Source organism: Larimichthys crocea, chromosome III (assembly GCF_000972845.2).
Source record: "Larimichthys crocea isolate SSNF chromosome III, L_crocea_2.0, whole genome shotgun sequence".
Lineage (NCBI taxonomy): Eukaryota > Metazoa > Chordata > Actinopteri > Sciaenidae > Larimichthys > Larimichthys crocea.
This window is the reverse complement of record NC_040013.1, coordinates 15,869,168-15,896,207: the sequence shown is the minus strand read 5'-3', so window position 1 is coordinate 15,896,207 and position 27,040 is coordinate 15,869,168. Positions and strand designations below refer to the sequence as shown.

The window sequence follows — 27,040 nt, the reverse complement described above, 5'->3', positions numbered from 1 at the left end:
TGTTTTGATGCTACTCCTATAAAAGCTGTTACAGCCGTTTTGACGTGAAATAGTAAACACCAGTGATACTAATTAAGGTCCAGTTCCAATCAGGTTAAACAGAGTCAGGCTCTGCTGCAATAAATGGAAGGGAGCCTTAATTAGTATCATTGGAAACACCTGTGTTGACCCTACTATTTCATGTCAAAATGGCTGCTGTGGAAAAGGTCTATAAAGCTATTTTTTAACATAAATAGAAGCAGTACAATGTGCATATGATCAAAACATTAATTTCTGTCTGAAATAAGCAGCTGTTTTACCATCCTGTCATGAAGCTCTTGCCTTTAGGTGAGGAAATGCACGTTGAATTATTGATAACTAAAGAAATAATTAATAAGGACACTAAAAGAAATACTAACCTCAAAAAAAAAATAATTACTTGATGAATTTTCGTTTTCTTGGACCTTGAGGACTGAACCCTTGAGTGAAATCTTCTCACTTTATGCATTCAATTTTTAGCTCATGTAATTAGCATACCCACCCCCCTCACAGGCGTGCGCGCGAGACTCCACGCGTGCCCGCATGCATGCACGCACGCACGCACGCGAGCTCGTGCCTCCAGCTCTCCTGCCAGGCTCTACAGTCGCGTTGTCCCACACAGCTCGAGCACAAACGGCTGTCGATTTCAGCACGGGACAGATCCTGCACCCTTTCACTGCAATATGGCGACAGAGGTAAAATACTATTTGGCTGCATTTTCTTTTAACATTTTTCTGAACAAAACCAGGACAAAATGATTCAGTGCCTCCGTTTGTTTGTTTGTTGTGTGTGTGTTTTTTATTTTTTTTTATTTTAAGAAACGCAGTCTTGCAAACTGAATGTCTTGCTTGTTGTGCCTCCGATATCTGTATCTTTAATCTGGTTTCGGCCGATTGTTGCCTTGATTCAATCAGATGGCTGCCTTATTCTCAATTTGAAGTCGAGTCATGTAACGTTGTCTTAGGCGCAAGGCAACATTTTTCCATCCAGGAGCTTCAATTTCACTTACTTTCATCACTGTTGATGAGCTCTGCAGACAGAAATCCTCCGACAGAGAACTGGCAGTTATCTTTTTCAGAAATACTTCTTTTATGATTTGTGTGATAAGACACAGAAACCAATGTCATTAAGGTGGAGCATATCCAGTGGGCTCAAAGCTTTGGAGAGTGGTGGGGATGATGATGATGAGGAGGATGAGGATGATGATGGAGTAGTCAGCACCATGGACAGGGACAGTCTCTTTCTGTCTCTATTTCTTTTCTGTCATACTTCTAAATTAGCTTGACGTGGCTTGGTCCTTGCATTAAATGAGCCCACATACTGCTCCTTCCACTTTCCGGTCTCTGGTGTCACACTCTCTCTGCATGCCTGTAATGAATGTAGTTAACATGATTGGCATTCCTAAGCAGAAGATGCAGAGAATCCATGACAGAAATGGTCTTGTTCACCGCAATGTCACATAGTACAACTAGTTACTCCAGACAGCATCAACAGTGTTCGTGGATGTATTTTTAGCCTCAGTAATGCCTGGTAGCTCTCAGGCCAGCAGCACGTCTTCCTCGCTCCCCCCTTTTTTGTGTCCTTGGTGATGTCACCATAATGCTGAACACATAGCTGTCTTACTTGTCCTGATAATGATCTCATTAGAGGAGACAGACATTACTTTGGTAATTCTGGACAGCTTACACTCATGAATGCAATATGTGCTTGAATGCAAGTTTATATGTGTGCTCATGTGTATTTGAGTGCTAGATATACTGACAGCATCCAATTTATGAGACAGTGAAGTTGTATTTCAAGCCTAATGGTGCTGCAGGTAAAGGTGCAGTGGACAAGGATTGGGAAGGATTCATGATTATGTTTTTTTTAATTATTTTATTATTATTCCTGAGGCTGCAAGACATTGGCTCTGATTTCCTCTGGTGGTTTGCCAGTATCCCTGTCCAAGCCCCACACAGTCTCACACACACACGCATGCATGCATGCACACAAACACATACAGTGTGTGGAGACAGGACAGATTTTTATGTCCAAGGCCCATCAATTATCCATGGCATATTTAATGTGAACAGGCTGCAGCAGTTTGTAACCATCAGCATTTGGACTTTGAGATGAGCAGCACAGTTTACATCCCATCTATGCTTTCATCCTCTCTCTCTCTCTCGCCCTGTCTCATTTTATCTTACAACTCATTCTGTGACATTAACTGTATGCCAAGTCAGCAAATGACCACATCAAGTAACTGAGTAATAATCAGCTCTTACTGCAGACTGTTTGTGCTGCAAGGACGCTCTCTGGATCCATTAAGTCCACCACTGCCAGATCCTCCTCTCGGTCTGTAGGCTAGCCCTGGCTTGAGTGTTACTCTGCTGACGAATAATGTGTCGAAGAACAGTAATCATCTCAGAGGTTGGCAATGCTCCACCTCTATCCAAAAAAGAGAAGATTTTGTCTTCCAGCTTTGGTCCCACAGTCAGTGATCTTCCACCTAGATATCATGGAAATTTGACTGTTTTGTCAACACTGTCTAAACTTCAATGATTAATAGACCTCTGGCTCGCGCAGCTTGGCAGTAAACATGAAAAATTTTGCTCCCAATGGCAGAAAAACAGTTATATTACGAAGAGATGAAAAGAGAAAGCTGACAGTAAGAAAAATGCTTAAAAAAGCTATGAGATGACAATGAAACATCTAACTCTTAGTGCAGTTACTGTGTGTGCTGTAGTTTTGCCCTTTGCAGGTTCTGCCCACTGGCAGAATTTAGGCATACTGTCACAGTGACATAAGCTAGAACAAATAAATATGGGAAGGATGTCAGGAATAAAATGAAATGACAAAGAAAATTTAATTTAACTTTGTAGCAGTTTGGTTCTTTGCCTTTTATTTGTCTGCTCTGCCCATGGCTACTTCCAGTCATAAAATATGAAATACATATTTTTTCATGTGCCAGTATCCATTTCTTCTTGTACTGTGCAGGTATTCAACCTCTGTGCAGTTAACATTTACAATTTACATTTATTTATTTATCAATTCATCTTTACCTTATGTTGATTTCGCCTCTGCATTTAATTAATGTATCTACTATTGTAAACTAAACTAATAAATAATAAATGTGCAGAACAATGCAGACCTTCTTAATAGAGTCCTGTGTGATCGGTATGACACTTCAACATTGCTGTCTGCTTGTGTACTATATTTAGACACAGTAATAGACTGGATTTGAACCCTGGATCTCCCACGCAGGAAAATAAACATCAGCATTCTGCCAACACAAAACATTTATCTTAGGGGCTTAAATGGACACAGACAAGGCCAGTCTGCCAGTAAGATCAACAGCAAGTGATTAAAAAAATATTTCATGAGGGCCTTGGAACACCTTCTGAGTAACTTGTAAGGGGGTAAAAGCTTCCTGGTTATTCATGGAGAGAGGGATGGTTTGCTGAAGCGTAAATATTTTATATGAAGCTGTGAGGAAGTACATATTTATATATTACATATAAAACAGTGTATGGGATGTTAATATGAAGTTTTATTGTTTCTTCCACAGTGTGTGTATGTTGCATAATTGTGTGATTGCCCCTTTACACTGTGCAGCTTGGGCTGTCCGAGCTGAAAGTTGACAGTTGCGAGAGAAACGTGAGAAAAATCTGACCGCACATAGAGGTCCTAGATCATACTGTAAGACATGTCCATCCATGGCTTTAGTGACCAAAGACCGCAGTCCTCCAGCGCTTCTGGACCTCTGTTGTCAGATGCATCAATTTTGACCTTTAACCACAACATTCCCATCAAGCTAATCAGTTTTAAACTCTGGAACATTAAGTTTCCAAGTTCATTAATATAATAGGAGAGATATCCTCTGAGATCCTGTGTCTGGACAAATAAATGGACTGATTGGTGGCCTCATAGACACTTGACTCCTGCCTGCTTTGCTCAGCTGCAAGGGAAACGTAGCACTGAGATGTAAGGCAGAGGTCAGCAGGCCAAAACACACCAAGATGTCCCACTGGCCTGAATGCAGTACATGTGGCTCGTTTCACTCACTGTGCCCCTGATAACCTCTCCTTCTTTCTGTCTTTTTTTTTTACCTTTCTTTTGTTCCTTAGGTCTTTCCTTATTCTTCTCATTAATTTCTTCCATATGTATTATCTTCCAATGCTTTCTATTTTTATTTTCATCCTTCTTATTTCTTTTTTCTTTCTCTCCTTTTACCCTTCCCTTTCCATTCCATTTTCCCTTCTTTCCTTTTTTAACAAACCTGAAAGCATACAAATCCACAAAACGTGAGGTTTACATTCTCTTACAACTCTTACCTTAGGTATTTGAGTACTTTGAGCACTTTTTGCTGCTAAGATCAGTTTAAAGTTAATAAGTTTAACCTACACAAGTAGAAATTTGATTTCTTTTATCTCGTCAAAAGGAACAGTGTACTCTTAATGAACCTGACTCTCGAGCAACTGATTCTAACTTGGATAAATGATGCTCAATCGTGTCCTGATAATTGCTTCTATTAATAGAGTGACTTGTTGTGCATCATGATGGCCTGAAGATATCGCAGGGAGAAGGAGGAGGAGGAGGAGGGCAGTGTTAGAGAGACAAATAAGGCAAGAAAAAGGATATTTAAAGCTCTGGCAGACAGACAGATCTTGTGGCTGTGAAATCATTTTGGCTTTTAGCTGACAAAAATAGCATCTTAGATGCTATTCCCGGTTGTGTGTAATCTACCCAATATAGAGATGAAAGCCTGGCACTGTACTGTGTCTGCTTACATGCAAATGACTCTCTCAGGCTCGTACATGCAGGTAATCTCATAAACGGAGACTTTCAATAATAACAACAGTGCACTAGAGAGACAAACTTTAGCTGTGATAGCCAAAGAATAAAATTGTTGTTAATATTGCCTTTTAAAAACACATTTTTGTGAAACACAGAGTTTTAATAAAGTATTTGAGGCTCTTGAATGAATACAAACCTCGTGCCTCTTTCTCTGTTTGTCACTCTGTTTCCTCACCCCCTTTTTGTTCATCCCTCTCTCCCTCCCTCCACACGCCTGCTGTATCTGTAATTACCATCCTCCGGAGAGGAGTAATTTAGATCAGCGGGGGACAGCTTACACTGGCCCACTTGGTTGCTGCTGTACGCTTCTCAGGGGATTGACTGTTTGGGTGTAAAACACACCACTCAGCACCAAAGTGCTGTAAAGGGGGTCTTTCAAAGTGTTTCGTTATTACTGCAATTGGGCCTATTGAGGCAGGGGGAATGCAATGAGAGTGCTAACTACTGTAAGTCTGCACTGCTGTTGATGTAGTAACATAGTACCATTGACTCACTGTGTAGCCCTGTTACACCTGTGTTGCAGGATACTTGCGGGGAAATACTGGATAGCTTTATGTAAATATTGTCTGATTTTTGAACAGCTGCTGTGGATAAGTTGATTTTAAACTTATAACATTTTGATAATGAGATAGGCCTAAACATTTGACTGTAGAGTGGAAGCCTTTTTACACACCTACCTTTTTTTTGTACTTGTCTTTGTATGCCGTACAATAAAAGTTCAGAAATAACCAGTTATACCATTGTATATACCCATTGTGTAACCTTTTTACCATAAAGTAACTCAGTAAATCAGGTGAATGGTATCTGTCATTTCAACTCTGCACCCAGTATGCCTGTTCTTGCACTATATAACTTTGTGCTCCGGGTACAATCACCTGTATGAAGTATGTAATGCTTTATAGCGCTCAGTCATACACTACCCACTATTTCATTTATTTAGTTGAAACTGCATCATATTTTTTGGAGAAAATGTTTTTCTGGTTTTCCATCTGATGTCCCCAGGCTGCTACGCATCAACTCTCAATGATTTACAGAGTTTCCTAATGGACAGTGAAGTAAACCACAAACTGCAAACAGACTATAGCTTCCATTTGCTAATGCTCTCTCAGTTTATTAGACGGGATCAGCTCGGATCACCAGGGGAGCGTTTACACCACAGACGTTTAGAACCTTCGGGAAGAGGAGGGAGGGAGAGGTGTCATGCCAGAATCAGAGCAAGGCAAATGTGCAGTGTAACCTGGCTCAGTAGCCTCTATGGGCATAATGTCAGAGACAAAAAGACCGAACAAGGCGTTGATGAAAGAAGCGATGGCGTGAATCTGGGGTTGACTTTCAGTTGTTGGTGGGAGCTTTCTGAAATAAAAGGCTGAAAGTTGTTGATGAAAGTTTTTGCTGTTGGACTAGTTAGTAATATTAGCTAGCTGTTATATCTTGTGGTGTTGTACTTTTGGATCATGTGTAACATAATCATAACAAATATACGTGTACAACTTTATGACACTGCACTCTGAGACTGTTGGCGGTAAAAAAATACTAGTTTCTACATAATGCTGCTTTAATACTCAGTATTTGCAAAACACAAGTAAAAGATAGATCTGCTACCCTTGTATCTACATGTATTTAAATGTATTTTGGACCATAAATTTAACATGAGTGCTTTTTCCCATGTTGTGTGCTTAGTTCCATAACCTTCAGGAGCTGAGGCACAGCGCATCGCTGGTCACAAAGGTGTTTATACAGAGAGATTACACCGACGGAACCGTCTGCCGCTTCCTGACCAAGTTCCCCTCAGAGCTCGACAACAGGGTGAGCACAAACACAAACACACACTCGTCAACTCAACAACTCACCTGAAACAGCCCGCACACTCTCCATGACAGAATGAGTTATGGCTCAATATAGCATAACAAGATCACTAGAATGATGAGTGCATCCTAGATGGCAGAACACACATGAAAGATGGATATCTAAACATAGCACCTAATCCTGCAAATCGAATCCCTAAAATCATAAAGTTAATGTACAAAGTAAGTAATAAGTAATCCAAACATAAAGTATGATGACATTGAAAGATGTACTCTCCATCCATAGGTGGATATAAACCTTTGCAGCATGACCTCTAATATCCTGCAGTTCAGTGGACAAAAGCAGAATAAATGTGTCACATCTATAAAAACTCTTCTGTGTGCTCAGAAGGAAGGTACGGCCCAAGACAAAGGTTATTTTCACACTGTACACTTACTTTGGGCAGTGGGAGAGAATGTGTTGTTTATTTGAGATGCAAATGTACTCGTTTTACCTTCAGCATCTGTGAATAACATTATGCAGGGATTATTATTGTAGACAAATGTCTAGCAATTAGCATCTGAAGCAGACAGTCCACACACACACACACACAGAGCAAGAAACAGAGTGAGTCAGTGGTAAAAACATTTTAAATCTGCATCACTTCACTATAAATGCTCTCTGTCAGGTGCACAAACCAATACCTCATCTTCATTCTGTAAATAAGGGTGTCTTTCTAAGTTGTTTGACAAAGTCTTGAGTATTTTTGGTTGAACAGAATGCAGCTGGTATGTTTGGAAAGCTGTTTTATAGCTGAACAGCTTGTTCTCACAGTTATGCCAGAACACTTTTTACTTTCACAGTCCTTATGGTGTGTGCAGGCCTCCATATCTCTACCTGGATGTTTGTTTGTGTCTGTAAGTAGATTGAGCGAACATTGCTTGAGGAGACAGTGAAGACCCTGAACTCATACTATGTGGAGGCAGAAAAAATCGGAGGTCAGTCGTACTTGGAAGGATGTCTGGCTTGTGCTACAGCTTATATCATCTTCCTCTGCATGGAGACTCGCTATGAAAAGGTAATAAACCTATCCACACCTAGATTCTAGCACACAAAATGGCTACATAATTCCTGTGGATCAAATAGTTATTGGAAATACGCTTATTTGCTTTCTCCTAGAGAGTTCGATGAGATCACACCGCTCTCACATTTGTGTTTTTTTTATAGGGAGATAAAGCCTGTAGGCAATTAACTTTGCTTATCATAAAAAGCCAAAGCATGAGGAAGCAGCTACCCTGGCTCAAAAGTTCAAAACCTCTAAAACTTTCATATCAGCACTTTGTATCGCATTTGTTTAGTCTGTACACAAACAAACTAAAACAAGAAGTTATGGTTTTACTGGGAGTTATGTGCTGTAACAATGGATAGATAAACTGCCGTTTGTTGGGAAATAGTTACACAGCATAACCTCAGATACTCAGACAAGCTTAAGAGGCATATTTTTTAAACTTAATCAGAGTAGCTGTTCTCCCTGCTTTCAGTCTGTACACTGAGATCTTTTTTTTCATTTAAGTGGTGTTAATGATAACATTTATGATGACTGAATTTCATGTAGCTGCTAGTTTAGACTTGTTTTAGAGTTCTGGCGTTGTGCATGTTGCCTCACACTGTCACAATGTCATGGCTTATTGGGCTGTAATCAACGCGCAGATATCAAAGTGGTATCAACCTTTTTTTCATCTATTTCGGAAATGCAGCAAATAGGCTGTTTAGCTGCTCCTTAAATCCTTGTCAGCTTTTATAACTTCAATATTTACTTGGGGCACACCAAGCATGACTTCTTAGAGAATTTCAGTATCTTCGGCAATCTTTTTTCCACAGTGTCACAATGCAGCCTGTTAGGATAGCGTTGGTATATTATGGATCACAAAGCAAACCTGATGAAGGCCTATGTGAACACACACTGTCTCTGTGGAAAATGTAATAAAAATCTGTTCGTCCTTTTTCTAACCTGTGTGTCCTCTTGAGGGTCAGTCCTAGCGAAAAAGGGCGAAAGGGAGGGTACACCTTGGTCAGCTTGCCAGTCAGTTCACACAAATAATGCATATAAGCAAACAACCACTCACACCCACAGGCATTTCACCAAGACTGCCATACTGTATGAAAAATCCTGCATGTCATTGAATTGTGGGAGAACTGAACTGAGCACCTGGAAGAAACCCACCAGGCCCTAACATAAAAGCTTTTCATTGAAAGGACGCAGCAGGGAGCAGGTTCAAACCCAGGACCTTAAAAATATTCAATCATTAAAAACATTTCTAATTCTTTCTAAATCTTAAAAATATTACGATGATCGAGCGGATCTGGATATTGTTAGTGCGCAGTGGAATATTAATGTCATGGTAGGAACATTTCAGCTCAACCATTATTTATTTACAGCTGGTTATTATAAACTCCAGTGCGAATCCACATGATTTATTTACTGCCATATATGTCCATTTTTATGGAAGTCAGCTTCCTCTCGCACACGCACACACACACACACACACACACACACACAAAAGCATTCATTTGTGTACTCTAATGCACTATGGCTCTCTGAGGTCAGAGCACACAGGGCAGCAGAGCCAAAAAAACATGAGATACGATCTCTTTTGTACAATGTTCCCCACAGCTGTCTGTCCACTATTAAACCCTGCTTTGAAAGCCCACACCTGTGTGCCGGTGGGCAAGGCATGGCACACCTGTGACATGACATTTATCTTCAGTGCAACCAATATGTCCATCTTGAGAAAAGGCAGGTGATTAAATTGTGTTGCCGCTTGTCGCTTCATGAGATGGAACAAGAACACACGCATACGTAACACAATTACATACGCAGACACATACACAGGGGGTTTGATTAAACCTCTTGTGACTCCGTTGGGTACCTGCCGGTCTTTTAGATGAAACTGAAGTGGCGTGACGTCCCAGCATGCCTCTCTGTTCTGATCTCTGTCACCCACAACATTCATCTCCATAGTCTTGCTGCGTTTTGTAAACATTACTTTATCAAAGCAGTGCAAAGGTACTGGGAGCTTGACCAAGAAGCACAAAAGGACTTATTGCTATATTGAAGCCATGCAGAAATGACTTGGTCTGAGGCTCCTTTCATCTCCCTGTCAGCTGGGTGCCGCTCCATTGAGACACTGAGATGCTATCAGCCCCACAGGAGAGTTGTTTATTTACTTGTTCAACTTTATCATCTTGGCTGAATGACGTTATGACTGGCAATGATCAAATATACCCACCCAAGTTGATGCCGTGTGCGCGTACGCGCACGTGTTCTGATAAAGAGGCCACACATCAGTGAGCATGGATCAGTGTTCAGATTCATTGGAGCACCCAGAGCCCTTGAAGCTTATATCTCATCCTATCAAAAGACACTGATTACTCCCAGCATGTCAGAACAGATACATGTGCACACAAGCATTCATAAAGCTTCCCTCACACATAGTATGTGCCCTCCATCTCCTGTTTTTCTTTCTTTTTATTATTCACAAGAATGTGGCTGCATGTATGGGACTCACTCAGACACACGGATACGCACATCATTCACGTTACATTGCACTTGGTGACACAAACAAGTTTCATTCTTGCAGAAGAGTACACACTCATAACATGCATGTTAATCAGACTGCAACACCTTTGCTTGCTTAGGCGATATACAGACACACTCGCAAAGCTTTTTTTACTGAAGGGCTGTCAAGCACATGCCAGTACAACAGAGGCACAGCTTATATACTTGACTGTCATATTGTTACACTGGAGAGGATTGAGCTGCCCTCAGAGCTCGCTTGCAGTAAAGGGATTGGCCTTTTCCCTCCACCACAGTAAACCTATTAGGGCTCTGCTGTGAGTGTCTCTGCTTCCTCTCTTATGATATCTGATTCTCTTTGATGCAGTTTTTAACAAAAGACAGTTTATGTTGTGTTAAGAAATTTGTGGACTGTCATTGTTAAAAAGCCAAATACTGATTGCTTTCTGTGTAAGTATACTTGACAAAGATCTGCCTGATTTAAAGCAACTCAATGAAGCGAACCACAGCCGTTTGATGGTTTCTTCAATGGCTTTTCACTAAGGAAATTTCATGTCTTGTTTGCTCCTCGATTGTAACATTATCCAGACATTACACTGCAAAAGCCTCTTCTTCGTCTTCCAGAGAAATATCCTTATGTGGTTTACTAGCACTAGCAGGGGTCACTATATAAGCAGCTGTGCCTGCAGCTGTAACAGGCCTTTGACATCCCTGAGGAGCGCTGCTCAGTGTGTTGCTCAGTCTCTATTGTTTTAATCTCTTAAGGCTGAGAGTGCTGCAGTGACCTTTAGTTAACTTACAAAAAAGGATGTGAAGCTGTCATTTTGAATAAATCAGTCATGGTTAAAACGCAGGTTACATTCCAATATAGCGTACTTCAAATGATAATCGTAGCCTGTAACGTGAATCCTATTTTTGTAGTTTTAACATTGTACTTACAATATCAAGTTTATTGATAACCTTGCTAAAAAGAAGGTACAGTCACTTTGTCTTGCCTCCTAATAACATTGTCGATAATATGACTAAACCGTCTGAGCTCTCATGTCTCTTTCTAAATTGGACTTCATTTTAGCGATGTCGCCATGATCCCAGATCTCGGGTATAAATTTAGTGAGTAGAAATTAAAACTAAAGCTACGAAAACAAGACCAAAGTCGTAACAAACCTTCAATTTACAAAATGTAATGTGATTATAGACATACAGATGTGCTGAAGATTGCGCATCCTTTTTGTGTACATAAGGCCCAGTGGAGCGTAGTTTAGCTGATTGACATGGTTAGGCAGAGTTTAGGAGAGGCATGGCACATCAGCTGTGTTGGTGTCCACAGAGGCGTAGCCGAGGCTCAATAAGCTGCTCTAATGATGCTACTTTAGCTAATATGTGTGCATATAGCGTCACTGGCAGTCATTTGGTTGCAATCAGCAACAACCTAGTACGACATCACAGTGCTTAGGGTTTTTTTGAACACTCTTCCAGTCTCCTGGGCAAACTGTGTGTGTAGATATACAGACATGCTTGTTTGAATTTGTGTGCCAAGGCATGGTCTGAACTTAGTGCTCAGCTTCACTCCACTGCTCTCTTCACTCTGTGGTTTTTGCACAGTTGATGCAATACGCACTTGCAAAACTGAGAAATAAGACCAATGCCAATGCAATCTAAATAAACTGTCCACCTCACATTTTAGAGTGTTTCCAAAACGCCATGACAGTTAACCAAGGCATGACATTTAGCCTCAGAGAGCCATCTTTGGAATTAGGAACCAAATCTTCCAAATGGAAAACTTCAAAAAGAGAAAAGCTCAAGATCGTCAATTTTAGTAATTCAATTCATTCAGACTTGCTTGACATGAGTGGCTTGGAACTATGTATAAAAATAACTGCTGTACTTAGAGCATAATGGAATTACTTTGAGTTTAGATTATAATGTTCAGGAAAAATAAAGACAGCCAATGACTCGAGAGAGTCAGTATCATATGCCGTATGGTAACTATGCACAGAAGGACTGCAAACTCATTTCTTCCATTTTTCATTTTTTCCACCCAAAGACAGTACAGGGGGAGGTTAAAGTTGCTGCAGCCCTGCCCATGTTTAGCCCCTTTTAGGTACATTGTTGTTACATGTAACACACCGTGAACTTTGAAAAGCAATATGCAGGTAATGGATCCCCAGTTGGAATGTCTGCACAGATTATTTTCTGCTAGACTACATGTTTTCATCATGGTTTCTAATCAAATCTGGATTATCTCCAAATGTACGTCTGTTCATTTTTAACTCCACTTAACCTTCCTATTTTATTCTAGGTGCTGAAGAAGATATCATGCTACATCCAGGAGCAGAATGAGAAGATCTACGCTCCTAGAGGTCTGCTGCTCACAGACCCCATAGAGAGAGGAATGAGAGTTGTATCCTTTGCTCATTTACTGCAGTCCTTAAATAAAGTATGATAAAGACCCTGACAGGACAGGGAGACATATAAAAGACTGATAGGAGGTGGTGGTAGTTGAGCAGGTGGAGAAACCAGGCTTGTGTGTGGAAGGTCACCGGTTAGAATCACTTGAACTCTTTGAAACATCTGGGTTGGATAAATGAATAAGAATTACCTCCTCTTACTCATATATTACCATCAAGGTGTCCTTGAATGAAGCACTTAAACTGCAGCTGCTGCAGAGACGCTGTTCAATGGCCAACTATTGTTCCCGGGAGTGAATTTGAAGCAGGGCAGGGCTGAAAAAAGCATGCATGCTCTGTCAAATGTCCTTTGAAAACAAAAGGTGAAAAAAAAACCAAGGTGAGGTGATGAATCAGCAGCATGAGCTGAGTATGCACTTGTGATTTTGTGGTTTCTTTGCGCCAGTCATCTTGTTTTATCATTCCAATACAAGACTTCACAATCTTTTCAGGTGTTTCTAACTCTTCACAGGGCTCATCTTATGTTCTATGGTCGAGTTGTTACGTTTTCAGGAGTGTGTCTCTCTTTGTCAGTCCGAGTGATCCCAGCACAGTTCCTTATGTAGTTAAAAGGGAGAGGGAGAAAGAGAGAATGTGTCCAGTAGACCATCACACAGGCCTGGCCCAGATTGGCTCAAAGAACAGGCTCCAAGACATCGGGCCAACCTATTACCAACACTTACTAGTCAATACACTCCTCTACAATATAGTCTCTGTTCGTGAAAGTTAGTTAGAGACCTCATTCTCCCAAAGAACAGTAAAGCACATGTCTCACTTGTATCACATTATTTTCTGGTTTGCATGATCTCTTAGCCTGAACCTCCATAAGGACCAATCTGAGTAAACAAATTCTTGCCTTTTAGCTGGTCTTGTTGCCCATCATATTTGGACCCGTAAGGCTAAGCCCAATGTTCCATCTTGGCCCAGTGCAGACAACATTACTTTGGAATTGATTTGCCTTTCTCAGATGATATTTATTTTAAATGTTGAGATGTGAGTGAAAAACCCTCAGCACATTTCACATCTAGTCTATCAGAACATCTAGTTTGAGCGATATTGAGATATATTTTGACTTTGTCATGAGCTGTTCCAGATGCTATGTGCTTTCTTTTTAGAGATGTAATAAGTTCATCACAGCCAAAAACAAGATGCAATGGTATTTGGAGCACCTTTGGGACTAGTCTGAAATGGGGAAATAGGCAGTATCCAATGAGAAAGCAACAAAAACGAGGAAACCAAGGAGGAGAAGATGGAAATATTTACACCAGTCACTGATCTCTCCAAGTAGATAAATCTCACGAGTACACCTCATCAGTTGCTTAGTTTGTACACCCCGACATTAGCATGACGACACTCTGGGATGAAAAATGTAGTGTGAGCTGAACATAAATTTGTAGATTTCTCCTCGTCATGATGATCCTTGACATCCTTTATGTCCTCAGCTAGAGATCAGTGTGTTTGAAGACCGGGGCTCGGGCAGCTCCAGTCCCAGCAGCAGCATTTCATCGGCAGGCAGCAGCGCTCGGTGACTGGAGGGGCAGCGCCAGGCTTACGGGTACCACCACAGGGGCAGCGGGACACTTACCAACATCCGCATGCTGAAACATGAGAGCACCAGGTTCTAAGACAAGTGGAGAAAAAAAGGCGAGGAGGTGATCCACAGCATTCACACTCTCCCTGCTGAGGCCCACGACGTACCACCTCGGGGGAACGGGAGCTGGCTTACACAAACACTGGATACGCAACAGAATAAACACAAGGGCAACAGAACCCACACAGAGGCAGTAGACACATGTAGAAGCCAATATCCAGAGTGTCTGTAAGGGAAGGATCTTTCACTCCAGCAGCTACCCAAACCAAAATAATCATAATTTCTTTTGTTCCAATTTTTCCATTCACATTTTCTCTCATTCCATCACGTCTGTTTCCATGACTCACACCATCCCTGTCATATAGTTGATTCAGCAGGCTTAGCCTTGATTAGACTGGACGTCAGTGCTTGATTGTTTTCAGGGGGGTCACTGTCACTATGTCTATCTGCTGACGTCTACTGTAGTCTGTGCAGCAGCTCTGAAATCTGGAAGGAGGAAAACTACCAGCCTCCAGGGAGACTTGGTGTTCTCCGATCTCGCTGAATGATTGCATTCATGTCAGGTGGGCTAGGGTCAAGCTGCTTTGAATGCTGGCAAATTGGGCCTGCTGTGGGACCGCTTAGTTCTATGCTGTGTTCACATGCATTTGGCTTCAGTATCAAACAGCTAACAGAGAGCACCTTGGATTATTTATCCTTCTCATTCATTGCAGTGGATACTGGTGATCCACAACACAGCTGTAGGTCACCACACTCCTACGCACGCACCCACACATGCATGCGTACAACCGTGCCCAAGTACTCAAACAGACACATATTAGTAAGAGTCATGCACACACATGGATATACACATACGCACAATTGTGGCTAGTTGCCATACGTTCCTGCACACACACACAGATTTTGGCAGAATTATGGCAGACAATATTCTCTGTGGTCTCAGCTCATTGGGAACGCAAGCAAACCCAGGTCCTGTAAGACCGTGCTAGTTTCCCTGGTTTGTGGTGTGTTGTGGGTGTGCGTGTGTCTGTGCCATCAGTCCCAGCTAGTGTGAGATGAAAGCTTGCCGATTATTAAGCAAACGTCAAAGAACAAGGATTAGTGCCCTGAATGAGAACCAAACACACATTGGACACATTCTGTTTGATGTTTGGCAGTACAGGTGTCGATGGTGGTGTAGGAAAATCAGTTCACCTCTCTACCTGAATCTCTTTTAGTCTATCTGAAGATTATTTTAATAAAATATAGATTTAAGTATTTAATACAGACACACACAAAACAGCAATAAGAAATGAAAAGTTTCTCTGCAGCCTTTCAGTTCAGTGCCATCTGTCAGTTTTGTATTATAAAAATGACAGGGGTCAGTTTAAATGTCATTTTGTGAGTGAAACAGTTGTAGCTCCCTCTAGGGTAAGACTGAGGAAGTCCTGACAATATGATTGAAACATCTTTTAATGACAGGATATAATTATCTAACGCCACTTATTCACAGAGTGCAGTGTGCAGGTACCTTATTAATACAATATCTTACATTCACACAAGGCAATTTAGCCCGTGGAGCATAAATTATCTTTTTCTGTGGGAGATAATGCATCTTGTCTGACTAACATGCATGTGTGTGTGAGGAGGCTGATGAGATAAAAGATGATCATTATGTCACAAAGATGTTGATGCCAGTCGACAGGACACCCACATAATTTCTAACAAAAGACAAGAACTCCTGAAAAAACATAAGCCATTTCCATGTCTGCATATTTTATTTATGTTACCACAGTTTCTGTCTTCTTTCTTTAACCATTTTCTGTTTTGTTTTCTTTAAACTCAACTCTTAACACGATCTCTTCATTAACTCTGGGAGCGTAGCCCTTTGCCTCTTTTTTAGCCACATAGTAAGCTATGAGCAGAGCCCCTGCCTTGCAACCAGCCTTTGTGTACCTAAACCAGAGCAGTGTCAAGTTGAAGTTAAACTACTTACTGGAAAGTCTTTTTTACAGCTGAAGACATTTTTCTTCAGTCCAGGTAGTTTAATTTCAACTGGACATTTTAATACCTAAGATGAGCCTACAAAAACATCCAACCACAGCAGTTGAGTTAAGTTGTGCTTGTGTTCAGCCTCCTGTGCTTTTTTGATGCCTTCATGTTTCATCCCAGTGGAATGGATACCCAACCTGGGGCTGATGGACTGACCAATTTATAAATGACTCAACACTGCCAATAAGCAAATAAAGGAGCTCATTGGACAATGTATAAATGAAAAATGAGTGTGAACTGTACAGGAGAACAACTGTACTGTACATGCTTGTCAATGATTATCCATGCTGAGTTTTTGAAGTGTCAAGAAGTAGATGGAAATACCATAATGCTATTTAATTCTAAAACATCACTGTTGCCCAGTATTAGTAAATCTATGATAAATCACTTTATAATGTTTTGATACCTTCTCTAATTTGGGCATCAAGTGACAGAGCAGCTATGAAAGCATATCGTCTGTACAGCTGTCAGCTGCTTTGTAGTATCTTCTGGAAAATGAAGATAACATTTAGTTTTGTCCAAAATAGTTTGAAGTGTTGATAATGTAGCTTATGTTATTGTTAATGACAATAACATTGTCAGTTATTATAGTGGAGGTAAACGGGGGTGATGATGCTGATCCTCAGGGGAAAGTGTAAAAAGTGCCAAATTCAAAGGCTCGAGTAAAGGATAGGTTCACATGTTGAGCCATGCTGGCAGCTTTAGGGGTGGAAATGTTGCTGTGTCGGTCGGTCCACCATGATTAACTGTAATGACTTTGGTGAACTTTTCATTTAGCGCCATCATCAGGTCAAACTTTTAATTTGTCCAGAACTCACCAAAACGACCAAATCTTTACAAACTAATGACATTCCCATCAGCCTCAGCTGTACTTTGGATTTACTGCCAATTAGTAAACGTTAAAATGCTAATATGCTAAAACCATGATGGTGAACACATCCTATAATAGTGTGTCGTCATTGTGAGCATGTTAGCATTTAGCTTAAAGCACCACTGTGCCTAAGTACAGCATCACAGAGTTGCAAGCATGACTGCAGACTCTCTCTGTTGTTTTAAAGGTCCAGTGTGTAGGATTTAGTGGCACCTTGTGGTGAAGTTGAAAATTGCAACCAAATAAATACTCTTTCAAGCATGTAAGAAAAACTCTGGTTGGCAAATTCACATAAAAAGCAAAAGTTCATGTCTAGATCAGTGTTTGGTTTGTACATTCTAGGCTACTGTAGAAAAACGGAGGTTCAACATGGCGGACTCCATGGAAGAGGACCCGCACTCACTGTAGATATAAAGGGCTCACTTTAAGACAGAAAAAACACAATGATTCTTATTTTCAGATGATTATACACTAATAGAAACATACTAATGAATGTTATTTTCCATTCCTGCAAAGAAATACCCCTAATAAATTACATACTGGACCTTTAAATATGTCTGACACAACATGTCGTATGTACATTGAAAGAGCAGAAAGAAATACAGGAGCAATGTTTACAGCAATCGATAACTCTTTGAGTGACTTTTTAAGGAACACATGGGCATATGAGTAGTGTATTTATATAGGCTTGAAAAACTCTGAACCTATCCTTTAAGATTGAGGTTTAAAAAAAAAAAAGAAGCACTGTGTGCCATATATAATAAGGCGTTATGTAGCTTGTTCTTCCAGGAATTACTACTTTCATCATTGAAGACAGAGTGAAGATTATGAGATGGTGTTAAATGTATTCTCATTAAAAGATGTGTTTTGAGATAGAATTATATTATCATGGAGCAGAATAAACTTTAGGTCCTTTGAACTTTTATCTTGCTGAATATGGAGCTAACCTCTGTGCCAACACACGTCTTTGGAAGATGAACAGAGATTTAAAACTTGTGGACCAAGTGATTATGTATAGTCCATTTCACTATGTAAATTCCCATGTCATATATTTATCCTGTACTGTATTTGAGAGTGCAGCAAGTATGTTCAGACACATGGAGTCATTCAGTAAATCCAGATAATGTATGTATGTTATGCTGTTAAAAGTGCAAGATTATTCATAGTGCAATATGATGTCTTCCTGAAAATGTAAAACATGATGTGTAGAGTTTTGGTTCCAGCCTCTTTGAGTTGCTTTGAGTTCTGAGCTGTTCTGCCTCGGGGAGACTAATTCTGCATTGATGTTTAATGCTGCATGATGTGTGTGCGTGTGTGTGTGTGTATAAACAAAGTGAGTACCAGATGAGTCCCTTAGTTGTGCTGCTACAAGAGAGAAATTTCTATCTTATCTTGGTGTTATATATGTGTTTACATCAGATTATTTACATATTTATTGAAATGAATTCATGTTTTGTTTTGTTTTTTCCCCTCAAAGCTGATTATTATTCAAAACCTGGGAGAAGAGTTTCAACTGAGATGAATAAAGTGTTTGATGAAGCTGAAAGAGAATTATTGTGACTGCTAGCTGCTGTTGGTATCCAACATGGTTCAATTCATGCTGTTGTTTGGAAACTCGACCCATGCCGTGTCTGCTCTGAGTTCATGTTAGGTAGAGGTGGGGATCTCACTCTCTCTCTCTCAGCATATTCACACAAGGAAACTCTCCAAAACTCCAAAAGTTATGAGTTATCTAAGAGAAACTCGTGGGCCATGTGCCTCAGTTATGTCAGTTTCATTCTGTACATAAATGTATCACTCTTGGTTGAATATTATAACAGGCTATGCAGAGATGCAAAGCAATTTTGCTCCAACAAACATATGTTAAGTCACTTAATCTAGTTATTTAATATTAAAATCATATTAATATTAAGGAAGTGGAACAAGTCTGTCTGTAAGATAAAATATTAGGTGTTTTGGCCACTTGGTGGCAGCGGAACAAGTTGTAAACACCACTGACATATCATCAGTGTTGATATTATTAGGTGTTATGGTGACAATATATCCTTATCCGCACAAAGCAGACATGGAGCAAAGATTAACATTCTTTTTATGTCATGTTTTTGGCCACCTGACACATTTAAAGCACTCCAACACTCACTCTCCTCCCAGCTCATGGGAAATATTCATCTCTTTAGCTGCTTAAGCCTCCACTATTCAACAGCTAGTCCTTAACTTTGTCTGTCTAACATTTGGTGCAAGGAAGTTAGTGTACAGTGGGTCTAGCAGAGCTTTTTGCTGAAAACAGCTGTCTGGTGTTGTGAGAAATGATGCTGATGACGACACTGAGAATGAATCAAAACAGTGAAGTTGCCCAAAGGCTGTAAAACCAAAATAATGAGGTGAAAGATGCTGAAATGCTCTGTAGAGCTGAGGGGAACTGCAGAGTAGTTGATAATTCTCTGCGGCTTTGTCACTAGAAGCAATACCTTTCACATACACTTAATCATGTGACCCAAAAAAATAAAATAAAAATATTGTTTATAGCGATGATACATGAAGGAGGGAAGCAGATTTTGTGTGTTATATGCAAAGTAGTTGCAGTATCACAGTAGTAACAATTACAGTATCTTACAGTGTCCTAAGAGAGGCAGTGTAAGTAAAAACTGTGACCAGCTGACTTAGTGCACATGTTCCAGTTTAGATGTGATTCAGTTTTGCCTTGAGGATTACCAAAATTTAACATATAAAAACAACAGTTTTTTGGTTTTTCAGTTTTGTATTAAGTACCACCAAACCCAGAGCCCAACTACAAAAATGGATCAATTTCTGTAAACACTATGACTTCCACTAACCAAGGAATTTTGCAACGGGTGTGTGACTAATACATAATTGACCATAACTAATCATGCCTTCTTCATCACAGCAGTTGTTTTGTAAGTTCAGTATGTGGACAATGTGTGTGTCTGCAGACGGTCTAATGAACACCAAGGAGAGCATGAAATGTGCATAATGAGAATTTCTCCTCTTCATTGATGGTTTTAATACAATTTTAGGGAACTAAAAGTTTAAATATTATGATCTAGCATTTAATTATTTAGCTAATAAAGTCATTTTATGATGTGTTGATGATATGTTTGAAATATCAAGTTAACCATCCTTTTGGAATACAAACTGCCTTTTTCTTATTATCATGACTATCATGTTTTTAGCTAAAGTCAGGATACAGGATGAGACAATTTGTTTACACTGTAGCAAATTGGCACCATTAAAATATACCAAATTAGCTGTTAGCAGCTGCTGGTTATAAAATATCAGTGTACAGACAAGTATCACTAGATTACTTTGATACCGAAGAAACACAATGATTCTTAGGCAAGTTCTGGAGTTATAGAGAGTGTATTTTTTTCTATGATTTCTAAGTGCATTTTTGGACATTCATTCGCATTGCAGTTGATTATATCCTTGGAAAGTGTAAGTCACACTGAATTTAAAAATATGTGTATCTGTGTTCAGATTTAACTCAGTTATGACTCAGGGAAAGAGTATGATTTTCATTGCTGGCCTCTCCCTTCCACCTCCTCCCATACTGGTAGACAGAGACACTTTTAGTGACTAGTTGGTGAATAGTGTGGAGCTAAAGATCCAGATATTTCCCTCAGGAGTTGGCGGAGACCAAAAACAGCGCTATAAGAATGAATGTTGTTCCATATTTGCTAAAACGCTACTGCCACACCAGCTTTGTACGGTGATAACATGTCAGTGTTGCGTGTGCAACTTGTTGCACTGCACCCAAGTGTCCAACAAATCATCTAATGTAGGCTTAACGAAACATTTTTTAAACAGAGATGTAGAGTGACTTGTTTCATTGAACTTTTTTTTTTGCAGCAGCAGCAGCAGACTGTTTTTGTGTGTGTGTGTGTGTGTGTGTGTGTGTGTGTGTGTGTGTATGTGTGTGTGTGTGTATGTGTGAGCATGTGTGTGTATAGTAGATCTATCATAGCCTGCTCATAAGGCTAAAAATTAGTGATAACGTTCTGGCAGAGGCTTGGTGAAGATCACAGGAGTAAAGACAGAGGAGGAGCGGTGAGAGTGAACTGATATTTTCTCAAAGACAGCAGAGGAGTGAAGAAACATCTCAACACCTATGGGGAAAGGTCACTCTGACACTAACAAGCTTCTGTCTCCCTCTACACAGACCTCTTTTGTTCCTTAAAATCATTTTCCCCCTACCTTCTGCTACAGGTTGTTGCTGCAATTGTTTTGAGTTTCCAAGTTTTAAAAATTCCTCGTTCTTTGGCTGCACGACACTTTCTCTGTAATATCTACTTCCTCCACTCCCTTCCTGTTCTTTCATTCCTTGTTCTCTAAACAGGAAAAAAAAAAAGTGGCCTGCTTTACCTTTTCCACAGTTTCTTTGCTTGTCTGAGTCACGAATGGCCAGAAGGGGGGAAAAAAGCACTTTCTGGTATTGATTGGTTAAAATGTTTATTCCTACAAATGACAGAAAAATCAGTATCCCACCACTGCCTCTGTGTTCCACAAATGTTTTGACTGGCAGTGGTGCCTGGCAAACGCAGAGCAGTCATTATATTGAACTTTACAATTATGTGCTTGCATGTAATGCACCAAACATGGAGTCCCACAGGAGAAGCATCTGATAAAAATCAGGCCTGTAGTGACATTAGGGTACACATAAATGGACAATAACTTAAATTCCTTGAACCAAAACTAATAACACAACATGAATTTAGTCTAATGCACTCGGCAGTCTACCACAGAGTCTCATGAGGGATCAACACTGCACTTACTCGTTCCCTGCCAAACATTTATCCACATCAGCCCGAATTCAAGAACACGGTGACTTATAATTGTGCATTTAATTGCTGTTTTGCAACAAACAGAGATATTTAGTGCTACTGCTTCCTTCAAAATGGAGACAGTGTGGGTACAAGACACATACATAGACACACAGACTCCTTTTAGCTCATAGTTTGAACATGTGCGTGGATGTTGTACCCGATTTTGAACATTTGTTTTGAAATTCTGCTGTGAAAACCACAGTGCTGAGATACTCTTTGAAGAGGTTAAACATGGTGGAAACTGTAGGATTTGTCTCTCTGTGTTTTGGCCGCACTTGATTTATTGTGCTTAAGCCCTGTTTTGGAGACTCTTTTTTAAATCGATTTTCTTTTCCCCCTGCTTTACCGCTGCCCTGTATGTTGGCTTTGGCATGAATATCCGCTCAGTTTATTTAACCTCAGTGTGATTGACAGCTCTTGTGTTGTGTTTGCCGCTGGACCTCCCCCAAGTGTAGCCCAGAATACTACATAAAAACAATGGTAAGCGTCTAATGCTGGAAACGTGTGGTTCCAGTTAAAATGTCACTTCTGATCACCTCGGTTAATTGTGAGACGGAGGTTATTGTGTGTCGTTCTCCTTAGATCTGTTGTTCAAGGCAAATCAATGGTGCCGGGTCAGTCTCTGCCCTTCTAACTCCTTTTAAATGTTGAACAGAAACAGGGATGAAACAGGGATAAATGCTGACAGAGGAAAAGCTCTCTGTTTTGACAACAAGCATAAAGCCAAAAGCGGGGATTAGCAAAAAAAGATACATAAATTAAAGAACAAACGTTGACAACGTCCACTGAGACTACTTATTGGACATTATGTGTCTATTTTGACTCTTATCACAACTTTCCACCATGCAACCACATATATTTTTTGTATAGCTCTACTGTATATGTGCATGTGTGTCTATAACTTTACATTTGTGTGTGCATGTTTCCATACAGCATGTGTGTTCAGTATTACACAAAGCATAAAGAAGGAGAAGGAGAATATTTGGTAACACTTTATTTGGATAGTCCTACAGATTAGGTTGAAGTATTTGTAACATTTCAACAGTTCATTAGTTGATATTCAACAATTAAACAACACCACCACTGATTAAAGTTTACCAACAAAAAACATCTTGGTTCAGATATGTTAATGAATTTTATATTCTTTAGATCAGTGGTTCCCAATCTGAGGTCTGGGCCCCCTCAGGAGGGCACCAAAGATCACAGGTGGTGTGAGCCTTTGTGTATTCTGAGGTCATCATTAGTTTTGCACTAACAAATCATAATAACACATTTACTAGATAATTTGCACAAAAGTCTGTATAAAATATATCATATAGTAGGCCACACCTCTGCAACCTCTCAACCTTTTTGACCTTCGCTCTCAGTTTCATCAGTTTAGCTATCCATCCTCATTTTTCCTGCAGTCAGAGCCTCACTACTTTATAAATGTGACATGGCGAGAATGTGCCATTTGTGGCAAAAAGCTCGCAAATGATAGCATGAAGTCAAGCAGCTTTTCTTAAAACTCAGTAGGGGTGAACAGAGAGAGAGAGTCAAAATAGGTTTGGTACAACTGCTATAGAAAATCAGTTACAAAGTGAAATTTACAGATGAAATGTTACAAATATTCTCTAAATTGTCTGTACGCGGATTATCAAAATGAAGTGTTACTGAGTACTTACATTAGGCTCACTTCTTCCATAACAACTTTATCTATTTTTTAGAATTAGGTTAGAATAAAATAAAAAAAAATAAAAAAAGATGTGGCTCTGTGGTTAGTGCCGCTGCCTCGCTTCTAATCCATGTGCTTCAACTGCAGCCTGTTTGTTCAGAGTTCATGTCTATGTAAGTCACGTGAATGAGACACTTCTTATTTTGGTAAGAGTAATGATGATGCTGTTTTGACCAAATTCATTGCTGAGATCTAGAAACACAGACACATTTCTATAAAAGTCCAACAAGGAAAGAAACATGATGGGTCAGACAATCCCTTAAGTTCACACAACTTGTTTGGAAGAGAACTTGTAAAATGAATATTCTTGGTTTAACTTTGACGTACTGATACAGTTTTTCTGTGCTATGATTGGATAGTCCGCCCAAGCTGTCTGATCATCTGACTACTCCTTCAGACATTTTTGTAGCAGTGCTGCCACGCTCCCAAGTTTCAGCAGTTACTTTAGTCAGTACAACATATTTGATAATGTGTTATAAGTTATTCAATAATCGTTGACATGCTGAAAAAATGGCTTGAAATTAGCAGCAATTACAATAACCTACAACCTGCTTAACAACCAGCTGCTGTGTGAGACGTCATTCATGCTCAAGTGCCTGCTGAAGTAGCTTCATTTGCAATTACATTGACTTGTTTTAATGTTTGGGCACAGCACGGTGAAATTAGTCAAATAAATTGAAATCAATTGACTTGAGGTGTGCTGGGTCGATTATAAACAGGGATGATGAAGCGTTCATTTTATGCAGCAAACGCCAATGCCTCCTTACTGGAATTAGTCCTGCACTGGAGAGAGGAGTTTGCACGCAGCACTACTCTGCTCATAAAGCTCTGAAAAGCCTTTTCGGTTGTTTGAATCAGGGACAAGCTCATTTTTAGAAAACTAAAGAGAAAATAAACATCCATACTCTCTGGCTGAAGCTAAAAATCCACATTAATGCAGTCTTTACTTCAAGTCTCCTTCCGCTCTTTTTACCGGTCATTTCTGTACAACACAAATATTTTCTTAACATATCCTTCTATATCTGATCTTCTGTCATTCCCTGTTTATGGTGTGTGTACATTGTGCAAATGCCGTTTTTGGGACATTTTGTGATTAGTGGTCTGAAGCACAAAAAAAAGACGTGGATTATTTTTCCACATGGAGCACATGCCCACATGCAAACAGGCTGCGCACACACACACACACACATACACACACACACACACACACACACACACACACACACACACGCACACACCAGTCCAAACTTCCTTGAAACATGCAAATTGAGCATTACGTTCCAGGTTTTATTTATCATGGGGACATCTCCATTTGCACTTCATTTCAGCACAGAGAAACACAGCTGGAGTTTCAAGAACGCAAACAATGCCGTGGCAGTGACCATGCCAAACACGCACACACACACACACACACACAAACATTTTTTCCGCAGACTGTTTAACATCATTCAATGAATGTTCAGCTACACTGCACAGTTTAATTCCTTTTAAAGCTCACCTTATCCTTAGCTGAGTCTATTCTGTTATTGTAAGTACTGATAACGTTTCTACTTTCGCTAAAATATGTAATTCTACATCCAGGTATGTCTGAAGTGGTTGTGCAAAGTAATCCATCACTGTGAATACTGTATTTTCATTTATTTTCTTCAGCGTTATCTCATAATGTGAATAAACTCCAGTTTCACTGGACACAGCAAAGCTTTGTTAATTTAACTAACTATTTTCAGTCACCTTCTGCATGTTTGAATGGGCAGAGTGGATACAGTAATTACTGTACACAGCATGTTCAGTTGCGTATTGCATGTACATATATTTAAGAGTTGTCAAATCGCCAACAATCTTCAGTGGTACCCTTTCTCAGGTCAAACTTCACATCCCATTTCAACACATTCATAGGAAGCAAACTGGATTCACACACCCATGTCTTTGACAATGAATAAATGATGGAGATTAACTCAGATAATGTGAGCAAAAGGGTTAAAAACAACTGTGTCCTTTGAAAGCGTGCAATTTTGTTAAACAACTTGTTCATGCAATCTGTGAGCTGACACTATCAGTCCTTGGTGATACAATTCAAGTCGGACCCAAGAGTGTGATTCAAACTACAAAAAAAGTTTCCATTCTGTCTTCTTTACAGCAACCTCAGTTAAACCCCTCGGACTAAAATGTCTGAGCTAATATATTCAAATATTTAACTTGAGTGGACATGATCTTGCTGAACCCTTTGTAACTCTCACTCTCCACAGATTCTTTGGCGTACGCAGAGAGCATGACGACATCGTCAGTGTGGTTCCAACAGAGATCCGTGGTGAGTAATTTTAATTGCTTTAACACATTCATCATCGTTTGTTTATTAGTATTTCATGCTCCGATGCCTCTTAGTTTTCATTAAAAATGTCTCAGAGAGAAATAAGTTCAGTCTCTAAATCTCAGCTGAAATGTTTGATATTTACAGGTGGCATCTGTGGTTTGGGTCCAACTCATTAGCAGGCTCAGGGACTGATGTCAAGGGCCTGAGTTTGGATCTGTATCTTAATGGAATGTGTGAGGTTTTTGGCTAAAAATGTCCAAAATATAACACTTGCCTCAGCGAGTGAATAGGGAGAAATCTATGAATCACACACACACACACATATGCAGTACTCTGGAGGACTGTACACGCCAACACTTGATGAATCTGTCCCTCTGCTATGACGGTGATTGTGGTCTAAAACTGGATAAGTTGAGGGAGTTGTGTGTTTGTAGTTTCTGCACTGGGATGGCTGAGATGCTCGGCAGCTGCAGAATTTCTGTTCGTCAACATGCTGTCATCATCTTATACTGTAGATGTTTTCACTGTTTGTTCCCCTTCTCTGCCAAAATGTTTATGAATTTTTTAAAAGTTTCAAGAAGTGTGTTGCAACGAGTGTTGAATAAAATAAATAGTTTATGTGCTTTATGCATTTTACTGCAGGATATTTTTTCTTCCTTTTGTCTTTGTGTCTTTTTGCCTTGATCTTAAATGGGAAGGGTTGGCATGTTATTATAAACTTTAAATATTGTGAGTTGATTTTTATTTAAGATTCATATTCATAAGTCTGGTGATATTTTTGATTTTTCTTACAGTCATGATATCCCCTGAAGGAACAGCGTGTAGAGATGGCCACGTAGTTGCTGATTGCAACCCAGTCACCTCACCCTCGACTTCCAAACATGAAGGAGAAACTACAGCGGGTGAGAAACATGCAAAAATTGTAAGCATAAATAACTCCTGTCTAAGTAATATTTGCTAAAAACTACACTTCCCAATGGTTTAGGTTTAATTTTTTAACAATTTATTAAGAAATCAA

At 39.8% G+C, this 27,040-nt stretch overlaps 1 protein-coding gene across 2 annotated transcripts; it reads left to right on the top strand.

Moving 5' to 3' along the window:
• Positions 1-186: 186 nt before the first annotated feature.
• On the top strand, positions 187-17,458 carry LOC104930821 (golgin subfamily A member 7B). 2 transcript variants are annotated; one of them, XM_019260824.2, is made up of 6 exons: positions 187-327; positions 532-713; positions 6,535-6,660; positions 7,565-7,717; positions 12,516-12,617; positions 14,106-17,458. In XM_019260824.2, the coding sequence occupies exons 1-6, from the start codon at positions 309-311 to the stop codon at positions 14,190-14,192; spliced, it is 669 nt and encodes a 222-aa protein (XP_019116369.2). In that variant the 5' UTR covers positions 187-308; the 3' UTR covers positions 14,193-17,458. The 2 variants fall into 2 exon arrangements, with proteins under 2 accessions (XP_019116369.2, XP_027128929.1); XM_027273128.1 differs by having other exon boundaries at positions 194-327; positions 499-713.
• The last annotated feature ends 9,582 nt before the right edge of the window (positions 17,459-27,040 follow it).